Source organism: Pantherophis guttatus, chromosome 13 (assembly GCF_059756535.1).
Source record: "Pantherophis guttatus breed Tessera chromosome 13, ASM5975653v1, whole genome shotgun sequence".
In the NCBI taxonomy this organism is placed as follows: Eukaryota; Metazoa; Chordata; class Lepidosauria; order Squamata; family Colubridae; genus Pantherophis; species Pantherophis guttatus.
The window spans coordinates 19,210,887-19,233,988 of NC_142075.1; the positions used below are offsets into that span (position 1 = coordinate 19,210,887).

At 46.4% G+C, this 23,102-nt stretch overlaps 1 protein-coding gene across 1 annotated transcript; it reads right to left on the reverse strand.

Moving 5' to 3' along the window:
- Positions 1–22,885, reverse strand: GLDN (gliomedin). The gene is made up of 10 exons (XM_060689424.2): positions 22,471–22,885; positions 15,608–15,659; positions 14,706–14,723; positions 13,635–13,733; positions 12,833–12,979; positions 11,397–11,540; positions 6,888–6,971; positions 6,658–6,783; positions 4,077–4,227; positions 1–1,561 (listed from the first exon to the last, which is right to left on the reverse strand). The coding sequence occupies exons 1-10, from the start codon at positions 22,837–22,839 to the stop codon at positions 1,048–1,050; spliced, it is 1,704 nt and encodes a 567-aa protein (XP_060545407.2). The 5' UTR covers positions 22,840–22,885; the 3' UTR covers positions 1–1,047.
- Positions 22,886–23,102: the final 217 nt, after the last annotated feature.

Sequence of the window (23,102 nt, forward strand, 5' to 3'; positions counted from 1 at the left end):
TACGGGACACCGTGTCTTGTATTATTTTCATATCAGGCAACAGTAGGATTACAGGGTACATTAATAGGACATTTTTTATTACAACTGCTTTAATATGGGCAGAATGATGCAGATTCATCTCCTTTTGTACCAACCAGAAGACTTGAGATGACCAGCAGCACCCCAGGGTGATAAGAACTACGCACCCTGTTATTAACACAGCTGCCTGCAATTTACTGCTGGTTCGAATCTCTCCAAGGCTCAAGGTTGACTCAGCCTTCCATCCTTTCTAAGGTAGGTAAATTAAGGACCCAGTTTGTGGGGGCAATAAGCTGACTTTGTATAAATATACAAAAGGATGAAGGCTATTGCTTAGCGCATTGTAAGCTGCCCTGAGTCTCCGGAGAAGGGCGGCATATAAATCAAATTTAAAAAAAAGAAAGAAAGAACTACCCTCAACTTTGAAAGCATAGGTTGTGGTCCTCAGATATAACTAATGGACACACTAGCCATTGTAATTTGCCTGATCTGTATCCCGATACACTCGTTGTTGGACCTTTTTTGAACAGGAGATTGGAATTCGAAGAGAGGTGGTCAAAACAGGCCTTCTACTTTACTGTAGAGATGGGTGACCCAGGAGTGGGCTGCTGGAGGTTCGCAGGAGTTCAGGATAACTTCTAGCTAAGATTCTGTGCAGTTTGGAGACCCCCCAAATCCCACTCCTGGCTGGCCTCGCCCATCCTGCCTCTCCCAGGAGTCCCCACATGGCCCATTTTGGATGCAGGTAAGTGCAGGGTGTGTGTGGAGGGTCGGTGAGGGCAAAAAATGGGCCTATCAGAAGTTTGGGTGTTTCTGGCCTCCAGAGGGCCTCCAGAGCCTGGGGAGGCCGTTTTCACCCTCCTAGAAGCTCGAAAAAAGCCTCCGGAGCCCAGGGAGGGCAAAAACGCCTTCCCCTGCCATGGTACAGGAGACCAACTAGGCCCCACCCATCCAGCAACCAGGCAGAGAACCCCTTGCTAAAAATTTTTGAAGCCCACTCCTAGGGGTGACCCAAAGGCTGTCTCACCACTAGACGAGAAAGTGGACAGGATACTGTATCAGAAATCCGTGTTCCCAGGTATGTAGATGCTTATTCAACCAGTTGTAGGAGAGCATGGCCAACACCGGTACCAAGGTCGCGTTTGAGGCCGGAGACACTTTCTGTTCGAACCCTTCCAAAGAAAGGGACAGTTTCAGCTCGAAGCGGGCATCCAGCTGCTTCTCGCGCAAGAGGTCAAAAGCGAAGGCCACGTGCATGTGGTTCTTATCGGTGATATAGAGCACCCCGCCGGCCACAAAGGCATTGCCAGCCTTGGACTGCGGGTAGGTGGTGTTGATGTGCCGCAACACGGAAAATGTCTCCTCTTCGACTTCTGCCACCATGATGTGTTCATCGGGACGGGAAAGGTACATCACCCACAGGCCATTTTCCTCCGCTGCAATGCTGAAATACGACTTGGAAGTTCTGAAGAGATACATGCGCTCATAGTACCAAGAGTTCTCAATGAACAACACTTTGGATAGGCCCGTCTCAAAGTGGTACCTGGAAGGAAGATGGAAAAGAGCTGAGAACAACGGTCCAAGAAAATAGGACAGCAGCCTGGTTTGCAAAACTCATGAGAAACACAACAAGGGTCCCTCACATAAATTCCTTTCTATTTTCTTTAGGTGTGAGCGAAGAGCAATAAGGAATCTGAATATATTGGTTTTGTTTTTCATAGAATCGCAAATAAGAAAGGTCTTACGGATTAGAGTTTCTCAACTTGGCAGTTTCCAGATGTGTATGGACTTCAGACACCCAGAAATCCCAAGCCAGCATGACCATGAATGAGGATTCTGGGAGACGAAGTCCACACATCTGGAACAGTGGTGGAATTCAATTTTTTTTACTACCGGTTCTGCAGGCGTGGCTTGGTGGGCATGGCTTGGCTTGGTGGGCGTGGCAGGGGAAGGATACTGCAAAATCTCCATTCCCTCCCCACTCCAGGGGAAGGAGACTGCAAAATCTCCATTCCCACCCCACTCCAGGGGAAGGATACTGCTAAATCTCCATTCCCACCCCACTCCAGGGGAAGGATACTACAAAATCTCCATTCCCACCCCACTCCAGGGAAAGGAGACTGCAAAATCTCCATTCCCACCCCACTCCCAGGGGAAGGATATTGCAAAATCTCCATTCCCACCCCACTCAGGGGCCAGCCAGAGGTGGGATTTGCCAGTTCTCTGAACTGCTCAAAATTTCCACTACCGGTTCTCTAGAACCTGTCAGAACCTGCTGGATTTCACCCCTGGTCTGGAAGCCTCTATTGTTGGGAAACGGATTGTACCCCGTCCCGGAAGATGGGATGGGAAGGGAAGAGCAAATACTAAAGAAATCCTCCTTTTTCCCTTCTTGGAAAAACTTTTGCTTTTGAAATTTCCTTTCAAAGGAAAGGGAAGTGGGAGGAAAACTCTCATGCATTTATTTTATTTTTATTTTTTTGTCAATACAATCCAGGTGTCTGCATGAACATCCTGTTTGTCACTGCATTTATCCTCTTACTATGAGCCTCCCTTGCTTATCAACGCGTCTAATAAATCCCAAGGAAAAAAACATCATAAGGAAATTTCCTCCCTGGGAGCTTTTTCAGACTCGGCTCTGTAGGCAGCCAGGTGGATGTCAGAGTGATGGGAAGATTATCACAATAAACTCCCACCAGCTGAAGAAGCTATCTTTGCCCCCACACCCCCAAAACTGGAAAATCAGCTCAGAAACATGCCGACAATCAAATCGAAGAGGCCTTTCATGGAGAGAGGGAGGGGAGTTGAGAAACAGCAGAGGAAACTTTATGCGCATAAAAAAAACTACCACTCGGAGGATAAAATAGAGAAACGGCTCATTTGTTGTTGTTCTAAAGAATGCAGGTTCTATCCAAACCTTCATTCCATTTTCTCTTCTGTGTCTTCTGGGAGAAACGTTACACGTTTTGAGAAGATCCCAGCCTTCCTTTCAAGGCATCCAAACAACCTAACCAAAACTTCCTGCTTAATGTGACTTGTGAATTTTTTTAAAAGCCAGAAATTCCTTTTCTTGCCGCTTCTTCCGTGGCCAATTGGAAGCCCCCTTTTACAGATAACTGAGAGACGCGATGGCTCAGTGGCTAAGACGCTGAGCTTGTCGATCGAAAGGTCGGCAGTTCGGCGGTTCGAATCCCTAGTGCTGCGTAACGGGGTGAGCTCCCGTGACTTGTCCCAGCTTCTGCCAACCTAGCAGTTCGAACGTAGAAGTAAGTAGAAAAATAGGGACCACCTTTGGTGGGAAGGTAACAGCGTTCTGTGCGCCTTTGGCGTTTATTCATGCCGGCCACATGACCACGGAGACGTCTTCGGACAGCGCTGGCTCTTCAGCTTTGAAACGGAGATGAGCACCACCCCCTAGAGTCAGGAACAACTAGCACATATGTGCAAGGGGAACCTTTATCTTTATCTTTAGGGATAACTAAAAGATTTTGCTTAATGATCAAGTCAGCCTTTGAACAGACCAAATTAGGCTTTCAAGACCCTCCTTCATTTCCATGCTGCCCCCCACCCACTCTCCAAGGGGAGCGAGAGCGCAAGGAGCAACCCACACCTGCTTTCCAACTGGGCGATATTGTTTTTGGCTCACACATCAAAGGCAAGGAAGTGGGGAAACTACTCTTGCTTTGCACCTGAGACCTTGTGAGCCAGCAACACTAGGCCAGAGCTCTTGAGCTGTCTCAGCCCCCCACACATTTCCTCACAGACGGACAGCCCTGCTTACTACGTGGAGCTTTGAATCAACTGTACAATGTCAACCCAACGTTAAAAAGGGGGATGGGTCTTTGCTGGCTATGGGAGAAGGGGGGAGAGGGGAACAAAGAGTATCCTTCTGCCTAAGCAAATGTACAATTTAATGGACACCCCAACCAGGTGACCTATCTGACTGACTAGCTGAACGTTTTCCAGTGCTTAAACAATTCTTTGGCCTTCGCTCCTGATTCCTTCCAGAGAGCCTGCCTTGCCTTATCCATGAAAGTTAAGCTACCATTGCTACTTACTTCACAACTATGTTGCGTCCCACCCGCTGGTAGTACAGAGCATTGTTGTAGATGGCATGGCCGCATCCATAATATGACCAGGGCAGTTCAATGGTGGTGTAGTTGCCATTCCATAATGCATTGAGATCCTGGTACTCCTTGATGATGTGTCCTGTTGACACAAAGTGGAAAAGTTGAGTACCTGCTCATTGACATTCCTGGGCTTTTCTAAGTCAATACAGTGTAGCAGATAAGATGTTGGTCTCCTCTAGACCTAGGAAGGCCTAACTTCAAGTTCTCCCTCACCTGAGCCAAAGAGTAGAGTAGAGTAGAAGAGAGTAGAGTAGAGTAGAAGAGAGAAGAGAAGGGAAGGGAAGGGAAGGGAAGGGAACGGAAGAGGAGAAGGGAAGGGAAGGGAAGGGAAGGGAAGGGAAGGGAAGGGAAGAGAAGAGAAGAGAAGAGAAGAGAAGAGAAGAGAAGAGAAGAGAAGAGAAGAGAAGAGAAGAGAAGAGAAGAGAAGAGAAGAGAAGAGAAGAGGACTTTATTGTCACTTTATTTGTTGTCACCCTAATCAACAGACATTAAAATGAAATTTTGTTGCATTCGACTCTCAAAAGATAACCATTATGCATACACATACATAGACACATATATGACACAGAGAAACATCAGAGTCTAGTTTGAATGTATACATGTACATGGCGAGAAAAACGAATCTTGCAAGTTTATGGTATAAGGAACAAAGCTCTTACAGAATCTAGTAGTCCTGCTGGAAATACTTCGAAGAGGGGAGTAACAGAAACAGACCGTAAAGTGGGTGGGTGGGGTCTCGTAACAATGCTTTGAGCTCTAAACACATAGCGCTTATAAGCAGTATCCTGAATAACGGGAAGCGAGCTTCCTATAATCTTCTCCGCTGTCCTTACCACTCTCTGTATGGACTTTCTCTCTGAGGCACTGCTACCACCAAACCAAACAGTGATGCAGTTTGTTAAAATGATATGTGGGATTGGCCTTGGGAGACAATTGGGGGAGAACGGTCTCATAAAGTATAATTAGGTCATCTGAGCATGCTTCCTACATGGGCTACATCACAAGGTTGATAACCACAGAAACTCATGATTGACTTATGGCCAAGTCAATCTCTCAGAGCCCTACCTATGAAACAGATTGATTGTTACAACAATACAAATAAAAGGATATCTATCTGTCTATATATGTTATCCTGAGCGCCTGGGTAAAAGGCGGGATATAAACCTCGCAAAATATACATAGCTCACCTACCAGGATTAAGCAGCAGATGTACATTTTCTCACTGACTAGCTTCACATATTTTACAAAGCTATGATTTGTCTAATAAGTCACAGATGACAGCATTTATGCCACACCGGAGATGTGCAATTCTGGCAGGATACAAATCATAAATGCTAAGCCATAAATTACAGTTGGATAAATCCCAATGGTGAGGTTTATCCATTATGTTTAACCAGGGTTTCTTGTATAAATCCAGATTAGTTGAATTCATGCAACATGCTGAATCATAAATCATAGTTTACGAGCCCCAATAGACAGGATCACTCTGTTTTTTTAAGGTAAAAACCAAATTATGGCTCAAGAACGATGCATGAGCATAGTCAACGAATGCAAAGAGGGAAACTGGGCATCAGATCCATATCTTAATCACAATCTGAAAAATGTAACTTTCTTTTCACTTTCTAAGGACAGCAGCATCAGTGAATCTGGTTTGCATTCTCCTGTTCTCACACTTGTTAGGAACTTCTCTTCCTTTTTAAAAGAAGGCACACGGTATTTAAATGCCTGGCTTTTGGAAAGAAAAAGGGGTCTGCGTCTTAACATGATTTCTCAACGGTCAAAGAGCCCTGGTGGTGCAGTGGTTAAAGCGCAGCATTGCAGGCTAACTCTGCCCACAGCCTGAAGTTTGATCCTGGTGGGGCTCAAAGCTGACTCAGCCTTCCATCCTTCCAAGGTCAGTAAAATGAGGAGCCAGATTGTTGGGGGCACAGGCTGACTCTATAAATCACTTAGAGAAGGCTGTAAAGCACTGTGAAGTGGCAGGGGTGGGGCTGCTGGGACCTCGCAGGGGTTCGGGAGAACCTCTAGCTAAGATTCTAGTGCAGTTCAGAGAACCCCCAAATCCCACTCCTGGCTGGCCCCTCCCACCCCACCCACCTCTCCCAGGAGTCCCCACATGGCCCGTTTTGGATGCAGGTAATTGCAGGGCGCGCATGGAGGCTCAGGTAAGGTGAAAAATGGGCCTACCAGAAGTTTGGGAAGACCCATTTCCAGCCTCCAGAGAGCCTCTGGAGCCTGGGGAGGCCATTTTTTGCCCTCCTGGAGCCTCGAAAAAAGCCTCCAGAGCCCGGGGAGGGCAAAAACACCACTTCCCCGCTATGGTGCAGGACGCCGACTAGGTCACGCGCACCCAGCAACCGGGCAGAGAACCCCTTGCTAAAAATTTTGAAGCCCATCCCTCTGAAGTGGTTTATAAGTTTAGGCACTATTGCTATATGACTGTATGTCATTGCTATTCTGAAAGCATAACTGGATATCCTGTTCGCAAGCAAGTTTACTCCCAGTTTACCCGTAAAATGCTCAGCAATCCAAATCTTTTCATCGGTGCGGTTTCCGAGATCTACCATCCACGCCCCGTAACTTTGCTTCAGTTTGACGATCTTTTCGGGCCTCCCAATCGACTCGATCGTGTTTTCTAATGAAGGGAGAAGAGTCAGCGCAAGAAGACAGCAGGCTGAGGCAAACCCCCCACACACACCATAATTTTTTCAAGGAGGATTCGGAATGAATTTACTCTACCGGGTTTTCTGCGTTGATAGAGATGGGCTTGCTCTTTGGCTTTCCCGAGGAGAGTATCGTCGTTTGGAATGCTACAAGCTTCTCCTAAAACAGGAAGGCAGGAGAGAGAAGCAGAGATTGGGGCTGAACTTTGCCCAAAAAAAAAAAAAAAAATGAAGACGACATTGTTACGTGATGCTAAAAAATGATTATACTTATTTAAAATGTTTTCTTTAGACCCAACCTTTCAAGTTTACCCCCAGCCCTTCAGATTTCATTTTTTTTTTTAATACCAGTGTTCATTCCTGATGTTGGCCAACTAATGGCCTTTTATACCATCCTTTAATGGACGCAGTGGCTCAGTGGCCAAGACGCTGAGCTTGTTGATCAGAAAGGTCGGCAGTTCGGCGGTTCGAATCCCTAGTGCCGTGGGATGGGGTGAGCTCCCGTTACTTGTCCCAGCTTCTGCCAACCTAGCAGTTCGAAAGCAGGTAAAAAATGCAAGTAGAAAAATAGGGACCATCTTTGGCGGGAAGGTAACAGCGTTCCGTGCTCCTTAGGCATTTAGTCATGCCGGCTAATGCTTCTATTCTATTCTATTCTATTCTATTCTATTCTATTCTATTCTATTCTATTCTATTCTATTCTATTCTATTCTATTCTATTCCTATTCCTATTCCTATTCCTATTCCTATTCTATTCTCTTCTATTTTCTCTTCTCTTCCATTTTCTCTCTTCTCTTCTATTTTCTCTTCTCTTCTACTTTCTCTTCTCTTCTATTTTCTCTTCTCTTCTCTTCTCTTTTCTTTTCTATTCTTTTCACAATTCCTTTTCCTAGGAGGGCAGACAGCACCCTTTAAACCAAGGTTTTTATCTTCTTGTGTGGAAAAAGTCAAAAGTCCAAACTGGCATTTGTGATGAAGACAAGAACAGGATTTGTGACTTGCCATAACATTTAACTAATATATATCTATATCTATATCTAAGGCCATCCATGATTCCATTGGATGTCCTCCAAGACCTACAGATCAGTCCACAAATCTCAAACCAGAAGCCAGCTTCATCCTTCGATAAGCTTTCCCACCCCACAAATGCCACCTTGAGCTCAGGGTAAAGAATCCGCATTGTTTCAAGGAAGGCTCCCTGAATCCTACTGGCAACCGCTTCACAGTACACAGCATTCTCTCCTTGTAAAGGATGAGAACAGCCTGTAGTTATGTTCTCCTTGAGCACTGGGATCCCTGCATCTGTAGAAGAACATGGTCAAGTAGTCCCGTTCTCACAAAGCAGACTTTAAAAGCACCCTTAGGTGTTGTGTGAGGTTGTGTAAGGGTCAGCTCTTGTGCTATCATCCAAACCTCCCTGGGTCCTCCATCAAAATGGTTCTTCAGCCTAAAGGGTGGGGAGAGATGTTGCTACATCCAATTTACACCTAAGATTCTTTCAATCTCACAAGTGATGCTGGAGGTTCAGCCCAAATAGACCTCTACTGCTGGTGCTCTAATCTAGTTCAGACCAGGGGTGAACTGGTATTTCTGACAATCAGCTGTGCCGCACGGTTTAGCTTTGCTAAACCACGCGGCACAGCTGATCCCTTTCCTCACTGTTCTACTTATCTTCCCAAGCCTCGTTTTGGTGCGTGCACAGTGCACGCTTAGTACGCAAGCGTGGCCAGCAAACCAGTAGCAAGCCGGTTCAGATTTCACCACTGCCCAGGACCCCTTGCAAGTAAAGCCTGTCCTGATCCCCTTCCCACAGACCTTCCAACAGTGGGGTCTTCTTTCATGTTTGGGAAAGGGACCCCACCATGTTTGTCTCCCTCTCGTTTTTAGCAGACTGCTGTTGTGCAAAAACGTGCAAGAGCAGCTGTCAACCCCGCAGATCTCAAGAGGACCGAGAAATGTCCCTGGCCAGGCTCTAAACTGGGTGAAATCCTCTGAAGTCTGCTACTGGTTCTGTGAGTCTGCTACTGAGTGTGCAGTGCTAAAAAAGGAACATTTTTAAGGCTTCCGAGTCTGCAAAGGTAAGTAGAACATCGAGGGGGGGAATCCGCTGTGCCATACAATTTAGATTAGCTAGAAAGCAGGAAATCCAACGATTCTAGCTAATATAAATTGTGCGTCACAGCTGATTGTCACCCAGCTGATCATCGGAAATACCAGTACCCCTGAACCGGTAGCATTTTTTACTACCAGTTCATCCAAACCAGTCCGAACCGGTAGCATTTCACCCCTGGTTCGGACCCCTTCAAAGTAGGAGAAAAGTTAGTTTCTGCCATTGCAATTCTCTCACATCCTACTTCTGGTCTTCTTGGTCTTCAGAACTTAGTAGCTTCAAGCAAAAAAGGTAACGGGAAGAACAAGGGAAGAGCTGCTTTGAACCAAAGTAGGACATTCAGCACAACTCTCAGTAGCCCCTTCTTCACAGCAGCTCTCTGGAAGTTCACCCCCCAAAATGTTGTCCAAAGCCCTTCTTAGAGATCTCAAGGTTGAACCTGAGAGCATTTACTCATCAAGCCTGAGCTGGATCATTTACTAATGGTCCTTCCCTTCCATCAAACCAGATTCTCCAGAGCGCCATGCAAGGGTTTGTCCAGATGGTCCTGGAACTAACTGAAATTGAGCCTAGAATACAAAACTCTGTGTTCTGTTGTTCAGTTTCTGAGCTTAGAGATGAATTTAAGCCAGAGGTCCCCAACCTTTTGGACCTCAGGGACTACTAAATTCATAATTTTAAATCCCACGGACCACTAATATGATCTGCTAGTGACTGGCTGGGTGGGCGTGGCTAGGTGGTCATGTGACTGAGTGGGCGTGCCCAAATCGATGTCACCCATGTCAAGGGGCGCCTCGCCGGCCTCTACTCACCCCTCCCCTCCCAGTCACTCCTTGCCTCCCCATCCGGGTTACTTAGGGCCCCAACAGGAAGCAGTTATTGGAGCTAAGCAGCCACCATGAGAAAGAGTTGGCAAAACAGCTCAGTTCAAATTGGATCTGACCGAGGAATCTCAGCAGAAGCACCTCAGTGAGGACTAGGAGCATAGGCTTTCCAGGCAGAGGGAAGACCTGCAGGAGTGCAAGGCCGGGTACCAGCGCCTGGAGGCTCAGCAGGCTGAGATGGTCAGCCAGTTCCAGGCCATGAGACAGTCCCATTGGAACAAGGCCCTTTGGCTCTTCGCCACCAGTGGCGCTTCCCTCCAGCCTTCGCCCAAAGCTCCACCCCAAGTTGGAATTTCTGCCCCTTCCAACCCGCGCAAAAAGACCCTGAAGCGGGAGACTCTCTGCAGCAACACAAATGTTCATTTGAAGTATGTTTGAGGACCCCTGATTTAGTGCAATATAAAAAATGCAAATAATTTTTCGGCGGACCACCAAAATTTTCTCGCAGACCACCAGTGGTCCACGGACCACCCGTTGGTGACCGCTGATTTAAGCAACTCTCTGGGTCCATTTGAGCTCTCGGAAACAAGGCTTACCTTGCAAATGACTGCTCAAGTCCTTATCCACCCCCAATTATCTTCTCCTCTGTCACATGAGATAAGACAGAAGCTAGACACAGCAGGAGATGGAACCAGTAGGGCGCCAGCTCCATGGCGAGCTAATCAGCCAGCCTCCAAAATAGTACATAGAGGAGAGGGTGAAAGCAAGATTCTCCCACCTCCCTCCGGCATCCTTGAAATGGCACGTTCTGTTCCAAGCTTTGGAAGAGGGCCATGTACCCACTTCGCAGGGTAGAAAATAAGCAGGGGCCACCTTCAGAGAGAAAAAAAGACCAAAAAGGTGGGAGCCTCCAAAAATAGCAGAACTAAACTCAGGGATTTTGGGGTTGTTGTTTTTTTGTTTTTTTTTGTGGGGTGGTGAGGAGGGCAGAGTTCAGGGATCAGTTTCTGGGGGTTCGCAAGGGTTCAGGAGAACCTCTAGCTAAGATTCTCTGCAGTTCAGAGAACCCTCCAATCCCACTCCTGGCTGGCCCCACCCACCCCGCCCCACCCCTCCCAGGAGTCCCCACATGGCCCATTTTGCATGCAGGTAAGTGCAGGGCGCGTACGGAGGCTCGGGGAGGGTGAAAAACGGGCCTACCGGAAATTTGGGAAGGCCCGTTTCCGGCCTCCAGAGGGCCTCCGGAGCCTGGAGAGGACATTTTTGCCCTCCCAGGGGCTCGAGGAAAGCCTCCAGAGCCCAGGGAAGGCAAAAATGCACCATCACCCCCGCCATGGTGCAGGAGACCAACTAGGCCATGCCCACCATGGCCACACCCACCCAGCAACCCGGCAGAGAACCCCTTGCTAAAATTTTTGAAGCCCACCCCTGGCGGAGATATTTCACTGAAGCTACCTAAGGAACGATCCAGACCGAAAAAGAGCAGAAGAAATTAGTCAAAGCATGAAAGGAGAAACAGCTCAAGAGGTTCATTTGTTCTGACCTGAACACAATAGTTATAGATCATCTGAACAGAAATTTGAATCAGAAACAAAATGGAGAGGGAAAAACTACAGCAGATGGCTTGTAGTTAGCATCCAGAAACGCTCACCTGTGCATTCGGTGTTGTAGATCTTCTCCTCCTGGGACTTGGCTTTACGCTTCCCTGAAGTTCCTGGGGGTCCCTGAGGTCCTGGGGGTCCCTGAGGTCCTGGGGGACCAGGAGGTCCTGGAGGACCAGGATCACCTTTCTCGCCTAGAAGCACCAATCAAAAAAGGTGAAAAAGAATTACTCTTCCTGAGAGGAAGCTCAAGGTCACTCAAATGTTGGAAGCTTTGCGTGTTGCAATACTTATCTCCTCTCCCTCCATCCAGAATGCATCAGAACCCATCAACAACAACAAGGTGGACATCTCCACCACCATTAGGGCTCTCTTCAGATCATCTCTGCTACCACGTGAGTCATCTGAAAGCAGTGGACTCTACGGCAACTCCAGAAAACCTCGTGAAAACGAAAACGTCTTCTGCTCTTTAGCTACTTCCAATGAAGTTCTCAAATGCTGTCTCTGAGCCAGGTGTAATATCTTTCAGAAGAAGAGCATCCTGTCCTCAGGAAGGACCATCTGAACCCCATTCCCTAGCTCTGATTTCCAAGGACAAGCCAAGAAGTTGGCAACATGTTTCCACTCAGGATCAATATTCCTGAGAATCTTATCCTGTGAGGTCAGTCACCTGTTCCACCATGCAAGTCCCATGAAGGTGGAGAATTTACAGTAGTCAAGAACTAGTACCTGTTTGTTTCCTCCTCCTTCCCAAATCCTTTCCCTTTTAAGAGTCTATGGAGATTCTCAGTCGTCCAGGTTGTCCCAAAGGTGCTTTTTCAAGAGGCAACTGGACTTTCTGGTTTTTCTTTGAAGACGTTTCATTTCTCATTCTTTTCTTCTCATGGGTGAGAAACGAACCGTCTTTCAAAGAAAAAACCAGAAAGTCCAGTTGCCTCTTGAAAAAGCACTTTTGGGTTTCCCTTTAAGAATTTTTGGGTGATCCTTCCCTTGGATCAGGGCTGTCAAACTTGTGGCGCAAGAGCCAGATGAATCACATGCTGGCCATGTCCATGCCCATGCCCATTTTAGCAAAGAGGGGAAAGTCACGATATGTCACGTGATGACGCAAGTTTGACACCCCTGCCATGGATGAACCGCTGGATGTAAATAAGGGAGGACAGGTTGTTTCAAACAGATGCCCCGTTCAGTACTGAGTCTTCGAGCAACAAGGAGAAAGGACCTTCTAGTGTGTTTGTGGCACCACCAAGCATCAGAGTCACTTGGTTGAGTTGGGTGGCTACAGAAATTGAATAACTAAATAAATATTTTCAAAAAAATATTGGCTAGCCACACTGAAGAACAAGCCTTCTCCACCCTGATGTCTTCCAGATGTGTTTCAATTACATCCTCTGAAGTCAACACATCTGGAAGGCGTCGACTTGGAAAAGGCTGGTTTCCAACTCTACCACCATTGTGTTTTCTGTAGACCATCATTTCATCTTACCTTCTGAAACCAGGTCATTGGCTGTTTCTCCTTTGTCACCTTTGGGCCCTCTGGAGCCCTTTTCACCTCGTCCCCCTTCTTTTCCAGGTGCACCAAGTTCACCAGGATCTCCTTTTTCACCCTTCTCTCCAGGGTCGCCCTTAGGTCCTGGAAAACATAAAGGTAAAGGTAAAGGTTCCCCTCACACATATGTGCTAGTCGTTCCCGACTCTAGGGGGCGGTGCTCATCTCCGTTTCAAAGCCGAAGAGCCAGCACTGTCTGAAGACATCTCCATGGTCATGTGGCCAGCATGACTAAATGCCAAAGGCGCACAGAACGCTTTTACCTTCCCACCAAAGGTGGTCCCTATTTTTCTACTTGCATTTTTTACGTGCTTTCGAACTGCTAACTCCTGAACCTGTAGCTTTTTTTTTACTACTGGTTCGCCCGAACTGGAGCGAACCTGAAGCATTTCACCCGATTCAAGGCCCAGGCAAAATTATGTCGGCTGAGATATGGGACCAATCAAATCATTTGAGGAACCTCATTGTTACAGAGTCACTGAGGTGATATGGGCAGTGTATGAATGTGAGGAATAAATAAATAAACCTCATTCCATACGATGCAACAATCTAGCCTGAAAAAACTAATAGACCACGATATGAGACCATGTGGATTGTCAATATCAGCCCTACTTAGGCCTAGGGGGAAAAAAAATCAAATCACCAGATATAATTTGCCTGAAACTCCTCAATGGCTCCAAGGATTAAGCTGGAGCAGAGACAATAGATCAATTTCATCACTCGTGTTTTGTGAATATACCTGTTTTCCCTCTTTTTCCTGGTTCACCTTTTTGTCCAGGAATCCCAGGAACACCATCAGATCCATTCAAACCAGGCAATCCATCAAATCCAGGGGGACCTGATGAAGTCAAAGAATATTTTTTAGTGTTTGTCTCTTGTGCCAACAGAAAATTGGACACTGAAAGACAAGGAGTTATTTCCAAGTGAAGATCCTCATAGGACCACATTAAAGTAAAGGTTCCCCTCGCACATATGTGCTAGTCGTTCCCGACTCTAGGGGGTGCTGCTCATCTCCGATTCAAAGCCAACGAGCCACCACTGTCCGAAAATGTCTCCATTGTCATGTGGCTGGTATGACTAAACGCCAAAGGCACACGGAACGCTGTTACCTTCCCACCAAAGGCGGTCCCTATTTTTTCTACTTGCATTTTTTACATGCTTTCGAACTGCTAGGTTGGCAGAAGCTGGAACAAGTAACAGGAGCTCACTCTGTTACGCAGCACTAGGGATTCAAACCGCTGAACTGCTGACTTTTCGATCGACAAGCTCAGCGTCTTAGCCACTGAGCCACCGCGTCACCAGACCACGTTAGTGCTTTACAAATGATGGTCATGGTGGGGAGAGGCGGGAAGGAAGGGCTCGTTTCTCCATCACAACCAAGGTCATCTGAACAGGTTATTGGTCCCCAATCATCTGACTATTGTATCAGGCTAAACCATGGTTTGTTACGTTGCATAAACTCATAGGATTTACACATAGAGCACATCAAACTATCAACCATGGTTCAGCAGTTGTAAGGATTTGATTTACACTAAACCAAAAGCAGGTTTAGTTGTGATCAAACCCAACCGTGGTTCAATGACATTATTCTTATTTTTGTTTCAGTAATTCTACTAATACCCAAAGCTCATTCTGAAGTTCCATGTGGCCAACTCTAGCAAATTTCCAATAGAAAATTCAGCAAAGGGGAAATCATAGAGGAATAAGAAGCAAAGTGAGAAAGCCAGATAAACGGAGGAGAATTTTAATACTGGGGGTTTTTTTTCAGTAAGACCAAGACAGTAGGGCCTGAAAAGAAAATATATATTACCTGGAATTCCCGGTGGACCTAAATAGAGAATAAAACAAAGAATTATAAATAAAGACTAAGCATAAAATAAAGGTAAAAGGTAAAGATTTCACCTGTCCAGTTGTGTCTGACTCTAGGGGGCAGTGCCCATCTCCATTTCTTAGCTGAGAGAGCCAGCATTGTCCGAAGTCATTGTCCATGATCATGTGGCCAGCGTGGCTATATGCCAAAGGTGCATGGAATGTGAAGTGGTACTTATTTATCTATTCGCATATGCATGCTTTCAAACTGCTATGTTTCTGGGAGCTGGAGCAAGTAACAGGAACTCACCCGGTCCCATGGCACTCAGGTCTCAAACCTGAGCTGTCAGCTTTCCGAGCTGACACGCTCAGCATCTTTAACTGCTAAGCCATCGCGTAACTGCATACTAAAGTCAAACTGCAAAGCTTAGATGTAGAACTAAGCCAACATCTTACGGAAAACAAGAAAAATATTTTAATGAGCACAACCAGGTTCAAGAGCCATTTAGACACTGGGTACAGAGGTGGCATTCAGCCGGTTCAGACCGAACCGGTAGCAGAAATAATGGGTGGCCCACCTGCCCCGTCTCTATGCCATCCTATTTAGGCATGTTTTTTAGCCGCGTGCAAGCTGCGCGTGCAAGCCGTGTGCATACGTGCAAGCTGCATGCAGAAGCCGTGTGCATGCACGGAAGGCCATGCACATGTATGGATGAGGTGCACACTCACATGTGCGAACCAGTAGGGAAGTTAAGTCAATACCATCCCTGACTGGGTACACCTTACCCACTCAAACTAAGAACATATTGTTAACTGTCTTTGAAAGAGATCAGGATGGAGCAGGACACACATCCAAGGAAAATTAACTCTTTCCTTCCAGACCATCATCGTCGACTCCCTTACCTGTTAAACACACTCCTTTTGTGCTGTTGCACAACTCAAGCATTACCCGGACCTAAAATAAGAAGACATTTCAAAGGTCACCTGCCTTGCACAGGGTTGCAGAAATTTTTAGAGAATTTAAATTTGGATTCCTAACACTGAAATAATTTTAACCATTGTAATCTCGTGATCTTTTCATACTCCTTTTTTTTTTTGTACCTTTTGGGTGAAGAAAGGAAAGAGTATAAATTAAAGTAAAGAAGGACTCTCGGATTACAGCCCTGTTCATACTTTCAGTTAAAAAAAAAATCCAGCTTAGAAAGACACGTGATTTACCTTTAACACATTTCCTCTTAATTTTTAATTCCTAGCAAGCACCCTTTAAGATTTTTGTGAGCCTTAAAGCTCTGTGCAGGCTTCTGAATGTAGAATCACTGCATCATGTTAGCAATGAGGGGGAAAGGTTTCTAAAATCTTATTATTATTATTATTATTATTTCCATTCATGGCCACCCCATTAGGCTCGGATGAGACCTTCAGGAAGGGAACGAGACTGTGCTTTGGGCAAACAATATTGCTTACACTTAGAAAAAAATGCAGTGTCCCAGAGGATGACGAACAGAGTCTTGTGTTCCAAGATGTGACCCAGACTAGCTTTCAAAGTGAGGCCAAAGGTTGACCTTCCTCTGTGAGGGTGGAGGGACCAGGCAAAGAAAGACACGAGTGTTTTAAAATCAGTCATTAGTAATAAGGGACAATCTACTTCCCATACTCTGCCCAGTCCAAGCATATAAAATCATTATATTAGGTGCCTATTATATTAGAGCATTAGGTACCCTCAATACATTGAGACACGTTGCGTTTCCAAAAGTGACTCAACCAGCAGATTCATCTCAGTCAGGAATGCATGACCTGTTTCTTCAGGATCATCTCTATACCCCAACACCAAAGCCTTGGATACAAATGAGTCTTCGGAGAAGGGCGGCATATAAATCAAATTAAAAAAAAAATCCTTCGACCAGCATTTCTCAGCTTTGGCCACTTTGAGATGTGTGGAAATCAACTCCCAGAATCCCTCATCCAGCGTCGAGAAGTCTATGCTTCTTAAAGTCGCCAAGGTTGAGAAACACTGCTTTAAACCCTTTCAAAAGATGTTGCCACTGGTACCTTGTAGGTATGATTGCATGAGGTCATGAACATACAAGATCCAATCATATAAGTTCATTTAACTAGACCTGAAGATAAATCAAAGCTCGTTTAGCCCTGGCTCCATCCATTTCTTTGTCCTGCCTCTGCTCACTTTTGAGTTTGGCCCTGCCAAAGGCCAAAGATGGACACCACCTTGAAAAAGTTGCCCATCTCCATGTAGATCTCCCAACATGGAAGCTTGTAGGACCATACAGCTCCAATGCTGCGCAACTAAGGAGACACCCATCTGCAAACAACAGTTAAGAATGGAATATTAGCCTGCTTGGACTCCAGTTCTCCACCCACAAAGAAGACAATATGGTATGATTGAGAAAACCGGCTGGAAAAATTTAGCAGATCAAAGCAATGGGGTCCTCCAATGTTGGTCATTCACGGAGAGCCCAAACCTGTTTCAGAATCTTGGACCGTGGGCAGCTTAGGAAAAAAAAACACAATTATGCATTCATGCAAGCTTGAGTCCATGAATGAGAAAAATGAATGGCAGCAGCAGCGTGGATGAATGTCGAATCCTGAATGTCCAACGTGTTCCTTGTTGCTCTGCACTCTGGGCTTTTCATTTTATCCACAATGGTTAATCATACCGATTTTGATTATTCTTTTTTTGTTTCGTATTCCACCATCCTCCAGTCTCAAAGCATGCCTGATTGTGAAGACAGGGACACCCTATGCCTCTCTTCCCCCACAAAGACACCGCAAGGTTTAAAGAGAGATTAATTGCTCACTTAATGCACCCCCCAAAAAAACCCCCCGATGAGGACGCTATGAGTCATTAAGAGAAACAGCAAAAAGGAGGGGGCAGAAATTGCATCTTCTCGCATTATTTTGGCAGAGACAACCAAGCGAGAAACGGCTCCTAATTTCCCCTTGTTTGGGCATTTATCTCCTTCCTAAGATCCAGCCCCAAAACTGCAATTGAAAAGACAAGAAAAGAGGCAATATCGAAAATGGGAGAGGCCAACTTCATCCTACGATCCCGTTGCTTTGTGACGAAGCACAAACATAGGAGCTAAATGTCTATGGAGGTTCTCGGTCATCCAGGTCATGGCTGTCCCAAAAATCATTTTTCAAGAGGTAACTAAACTTTTTTGGGTTTTCTTTGAAGGCATTTCGCTTCTCCATCCAAGAAGCTTCTTTAGCTCTGGTCCAAAGGTCATAGCTAAATATCTATGCAGGTTCTCGATCATCCAGATCATGGCTGTCCCAAAGATTTCAAGAAGTAACTGGACTTTTGGGGTTTTCTTTGAAGATGTTTCGCTTCTCATTCAAGAAATGTCTTCAGTTGTAGAACAGAAGAAGCTTCTCTGATGAGAAGCGAAACGTCTTCAAAGAAAAACCAGGAAGTCCAGTTGCCTCTTGAAAAAGCACCTTTGGGACAAGCCTAAATGTGCAAAACCTGAAAGAGGGTTGCAAGAGAAGTCTCTTTAGAAGTCAAACTCAATTTATGGCCTACATCCATGCTGCTTGCTTTAAAAAAAAATATAGAAAGGAAATTTCACCAGCTCTCCCTGGATTATTCTCTCTTCACAGCAAGGTGAAGTCACACTGAATTCTTCAGCTGGTGTTGGCCTTCATCAAGTTCATCCCAGAATCTAGGACATTTCATTGTATCAACGTGGTAGGAGTATGGATCCAAGCAATGTGCAATTTTGCCATTGGCAGGTGGAAATTTTGTCAATCCGCATATTTTCTAAGGGTTGTCTAAGACGGGTATCCAACTTTGGCAACTTTAAGACCTGTAGACTTCATTGCCATCTGAGGAATTCTGGGAGTTGAAGTCCACAAGTCTTAAAGTTGCCAAGGTTGGACACTCTTTTTCTAAGATATTTTTAGTATGGCACCCAATGTGTCAATAACCACTGGGACTCCATGGTGAGTTTATGCCATAATCTTTCAATTTCCCTTCAGATCTTGATACTTTGTGATCTACTCCAAATCTTTTTCTTCTATTCTAAAGTAAAGGTAAAGGTTCCCCTCGCACATGTGCTACTCGTTCCCGATTCTAGGGGGCGGTGCTCATCTCCGTTTCAAACCTGAACAGCCAGAGCTGTCTGAAGAAGCCATCTCCATGGTCATGTGGCCGGCATGACTAAACGCCAAAGGTGCACGGAACACTGTTACCTTCCCACCAAAGGTGGTCCCTATTTTTCTACTTGCATTTTTTACGTGCTTTCACACTGCTAAGTTGGCACAACCTGGGACAAGTAACAAGAGCTTCGAACAAGGGATTCGAACTGCTGAACTGCCAACCTTTCGATCAATAAGCTCAGCGTCTTTGCCACTGAGCCACTGCATCCCTACCATCTTCTACTATCCCCTAATACTGTCAAGGTTAGAAGGATTTTTCCCCTGGCAACCTAACTTGGTCCTTCAGTTCTTCCATATGTGCTGAGTCTTGCTCCTGATCATCCTCTTCATTTCTTTCCTGCCATCTTTCCCAACAGTAGAGTCTTCTCCAGAGACTTGGGTTTTCAAATGCTATATCCAAAATAGGAAGATTTGAGCCCATTCGTTTGACTCTTGAGCGAGCTACCGAGTATCTTGAACAATCATTGCTGACAACAGAAGAAATACGATTGATTCCTTACTGAGCATGGATTGCTTATAGGTAACTTATGATTTTCTATTAGGAAACCAGCTAACGTACAGTAACTTCAATGATCTATCACAAAGCCAAGATTTGTAAGGAAAGAACACACTGACCATGTTCTTCGAAGCAATCCTGGAAACGAGACTCTTGTACTGAAATCCATCACTACAGCCAACTCTCCTGCCTAACCATTGCCTCTCCAGCACAGAACAAGCAGTCCTTAGCAAGCGTCTTCAAGGGTGGCCAGATCCTCATCTGGAAAATCAATCTAGCTATAATTACACAGAGGACGGGAACATCTCCCTATGCATCTTCTGGAGCTGGTGAAGCTCCAGTGGTGTATGGCCGTTGCTTATGCAGGTTGGGAGGATTTTGAGAAATCATTTCAATCAGTAATTCTCAACCTCAACTTTAAGATGGGTGGACTTCAACTCCCAGAAATCCCCAACCAGCCATACTGGCTGGGGAATTCTGGGAGTTGAAGTCCACCCATCTTAAAATTGCTATGTTGATCTAAATCAACTCCACTACGCAGATGAGGTTTTGATAAAGGAGAACATGCTCTTCTGGATTGGACATGATTTAGCAGCTGAGCAACAACAAAAACCTCCATTCTCCTGGTGGTCTCCTTTCCTTTCTGATTTTGTGGTGGGTTTTTTTCCCCCAAGACTCTCAAGTCAAAATTGGCCAGATTCTGCCATGGTTGGAAAACAACACATTCTCACAACACGTGAAAGAGGTTGACCTAGTTGGGTTTCTGTAGCTGGTCCAAGAACACAAGTCTTCTCCTTAGTTCAGATACACCCACTTTTAAACCTGGAGCTGATTCAGCTGGAAAAGGCTGGAATTGGTCCAAGAGCTGTCCAGACGCCTTGAGCAATTCCTTCCCACCCACCCACCCATCATCCCTACTCAAGAGACGGCAGATGACTTCTCTTTTTTGTTGTTGTTCTGATTTGGTTTTCCTCTCCTCTCCTCTATCTCTCTTTTCTTTTTCTTTCTTTAGATAGGTGACATGATTAGAAATTAGGATAGGGAAAAAAAGGGGTTTTTTTTAAATAAAGGGCGACATGATTAAAAGCTAGAATAAGTGATAGAAATAAGAGAACGGGGCTTATTCGTGTCTACATTGTTATATAATAAAACGAAAGTCACAAGAGAAAACATGGAACAATTGAATCAGGAGAGACTGCAACCCAATATAAACGTGTATCGTGATTAGAAAAATATAAGTTGATTGAATGCAATCATTGCGGTTATTTATTTATTTATTTATTTATTTATTTATTTATTTATTTATTTATTTATTTATTTATTGGTTCGATTTATATGCCGCCCTTCTCTGGAGACTCAGGGCGGCTTACAATGCGTTAAGCAATAGCCTTCATACTTTTTGTATATATCTGCTTAGTACGGCTTTCACCCCCCCCCCCAAGCGGTGTTCTTTTTTTATACAAAGTCAGCTTATTGCCCTCACAAACCGGGTCCTCATTTTACCTACCTCGAAAGGACGGAAGGCTGAGTCAACCTTGAGCCTGGTGAAATTTGAACTTGCAGTAATTGCAGGCAGCTGGTGTTACTTAACAGCGCTTTAGTCCGCTGCGCCACCAAGGCTCTTAACTTTATTAGTTTTGCTTGTATTAGAATGTACGGCACCCAGGTGCCACACTGTTTTTTGTTTTTTTTTTAATTTATATGCCGCCCTTCTCCGGAGACTCAGGGCGGCTTACAATGCGCTAAGCAATAGCCTTCATACTTTTGTGTATATTTATACAAAGTCAGCTTATTGCCCCCACAAACTGGGTCCTCAATTTACCTACCTTAGAAAGGATGGAAGGCTGAGTCAACCTTGAGCCTTGGCGAGATTCGAACCTGCAGTAATTGCAGGCAGCTGGTCTTAATAACCAGCTTAATAACAGGGTGCCTTAGACCACTGTACTACCAAGGCTGTTCAGGCATTGATTTGATATCTTTGTAAAAAAAATAAAAAATAAAAAAACTTGGGTGGGATGGGGGGAAGAGGTAGAGTCTGCAACCGTCGCCCACCGGAAAGAGGCAGAGTTAAAGGGGGACCGCCCCCCAATTTAGCAGCTTCGGGCCCCACTTGTAAGCCCAGGGACACACAAACACACAAATACACAAACACACCAGCAAACACACACACAGACCCACACACACACAAACATACACAAAGACACACACACAAAGACACACACACACCAGCAAACACACACAAAGACACACACACACACACACACACACACACACAAACACACCAGCAAACACACACAAAGACACACACACACACAAACACACCAGCAAACACACACAAAGACCCACACACACACACACACACACAAACACACCAGCAAACACACACAAAGACACACACACACACACAAACACACCAGCAAACACACACAAAGACCCCCCCACACACACACACAAACACACCAGCAAACACACACAAAGACCCACACACACACACACACAAACACACCAGCAAACACACACAAAGACACACACACACACACACACACACAAACACACCAGCAAACACACACAAAGACCCCCCCCCCACACACACACAAACACACCAGCAAACACACACAAAGACCCCCACACACACACACACAAACACACCAGCAAACACACACAAAGACCCCCCCACACACACACACACACAAACACACCAGCAAACACACACAAAGACCCCCACACACACACACACAAACACACCAGCAAACACACACAAAGACCCCCACCCACACACACACAAACACACCAGCAAACACACACAAAGACACCCCCCCCCACACACACACACACAAACACACCAGCAAACACACACAAAGACCCCCCACACACACACACAAACACACCAGCAAACACACACAAAGACCCCCCCACACACACACACAAACACACCAGCAAACACACACAAAGACCCCCCCCACACACACACACACACAAACACACCAGCAAACACACACAAAGACACACACACACACACACACAAACACACCAGCAAACACACACACACACACCCACACACACACACCCCGTGCCTTCCCCAAAGCGCCCCTACCGGCACCATGGAGTAAGTCATCAGCATGAGCATCTCCTCGCTCTCTGCTCGCAGGTGACCCTTGGCGAGGCCGCGCCGCCGCTGCTGGCTCCGTTTAGCCCGGCCGGCCGGCGGGACGGCGCCGTCGCTTGGAGCGCTGGGCGCCAGCAAAGCCCGGAGCGCTGCCGCGGGACCCCCGGAGGACGCCGGTCCCCGCAGCTGCCTGGCCTCCTCCTGCAGCTCCCGCAACGCCGCGCTCAGCTCCCGCCACTGGGCCAGCAAGAAGAGGGTCCCGACGGCGCTCAGAGCCGAGACCAAGCCGGCCGCGGCCAGAGCGCAGCGCAGCGCCCGGCTCGCCCCGCCGCCGCCGCCGCCTCCTTGGCCCTGCATCGCGGGCGCCGGGCGGAGAGAGAGACGGCTGTGTGTGCGCGTCCCGGGGCGGAGGAAAGCTGCTGCTGCTGCGGCTCGGCCCCGGGGCGGCTCTTATGGCCCGTGGGCGGCTGAGTCACCCGGGTGCCAGGCAAGGGAGCGGGCACGGATGCCCGGGCAACCCACGTCCCCTTCCCCGCGGCTCAGCAGAGGCGCGCACGGACCGGGACCCGCGGAGTTTCTGGGGAAACCGAAATCCGGCTGCTCCGCGGTGAACTTGTAAC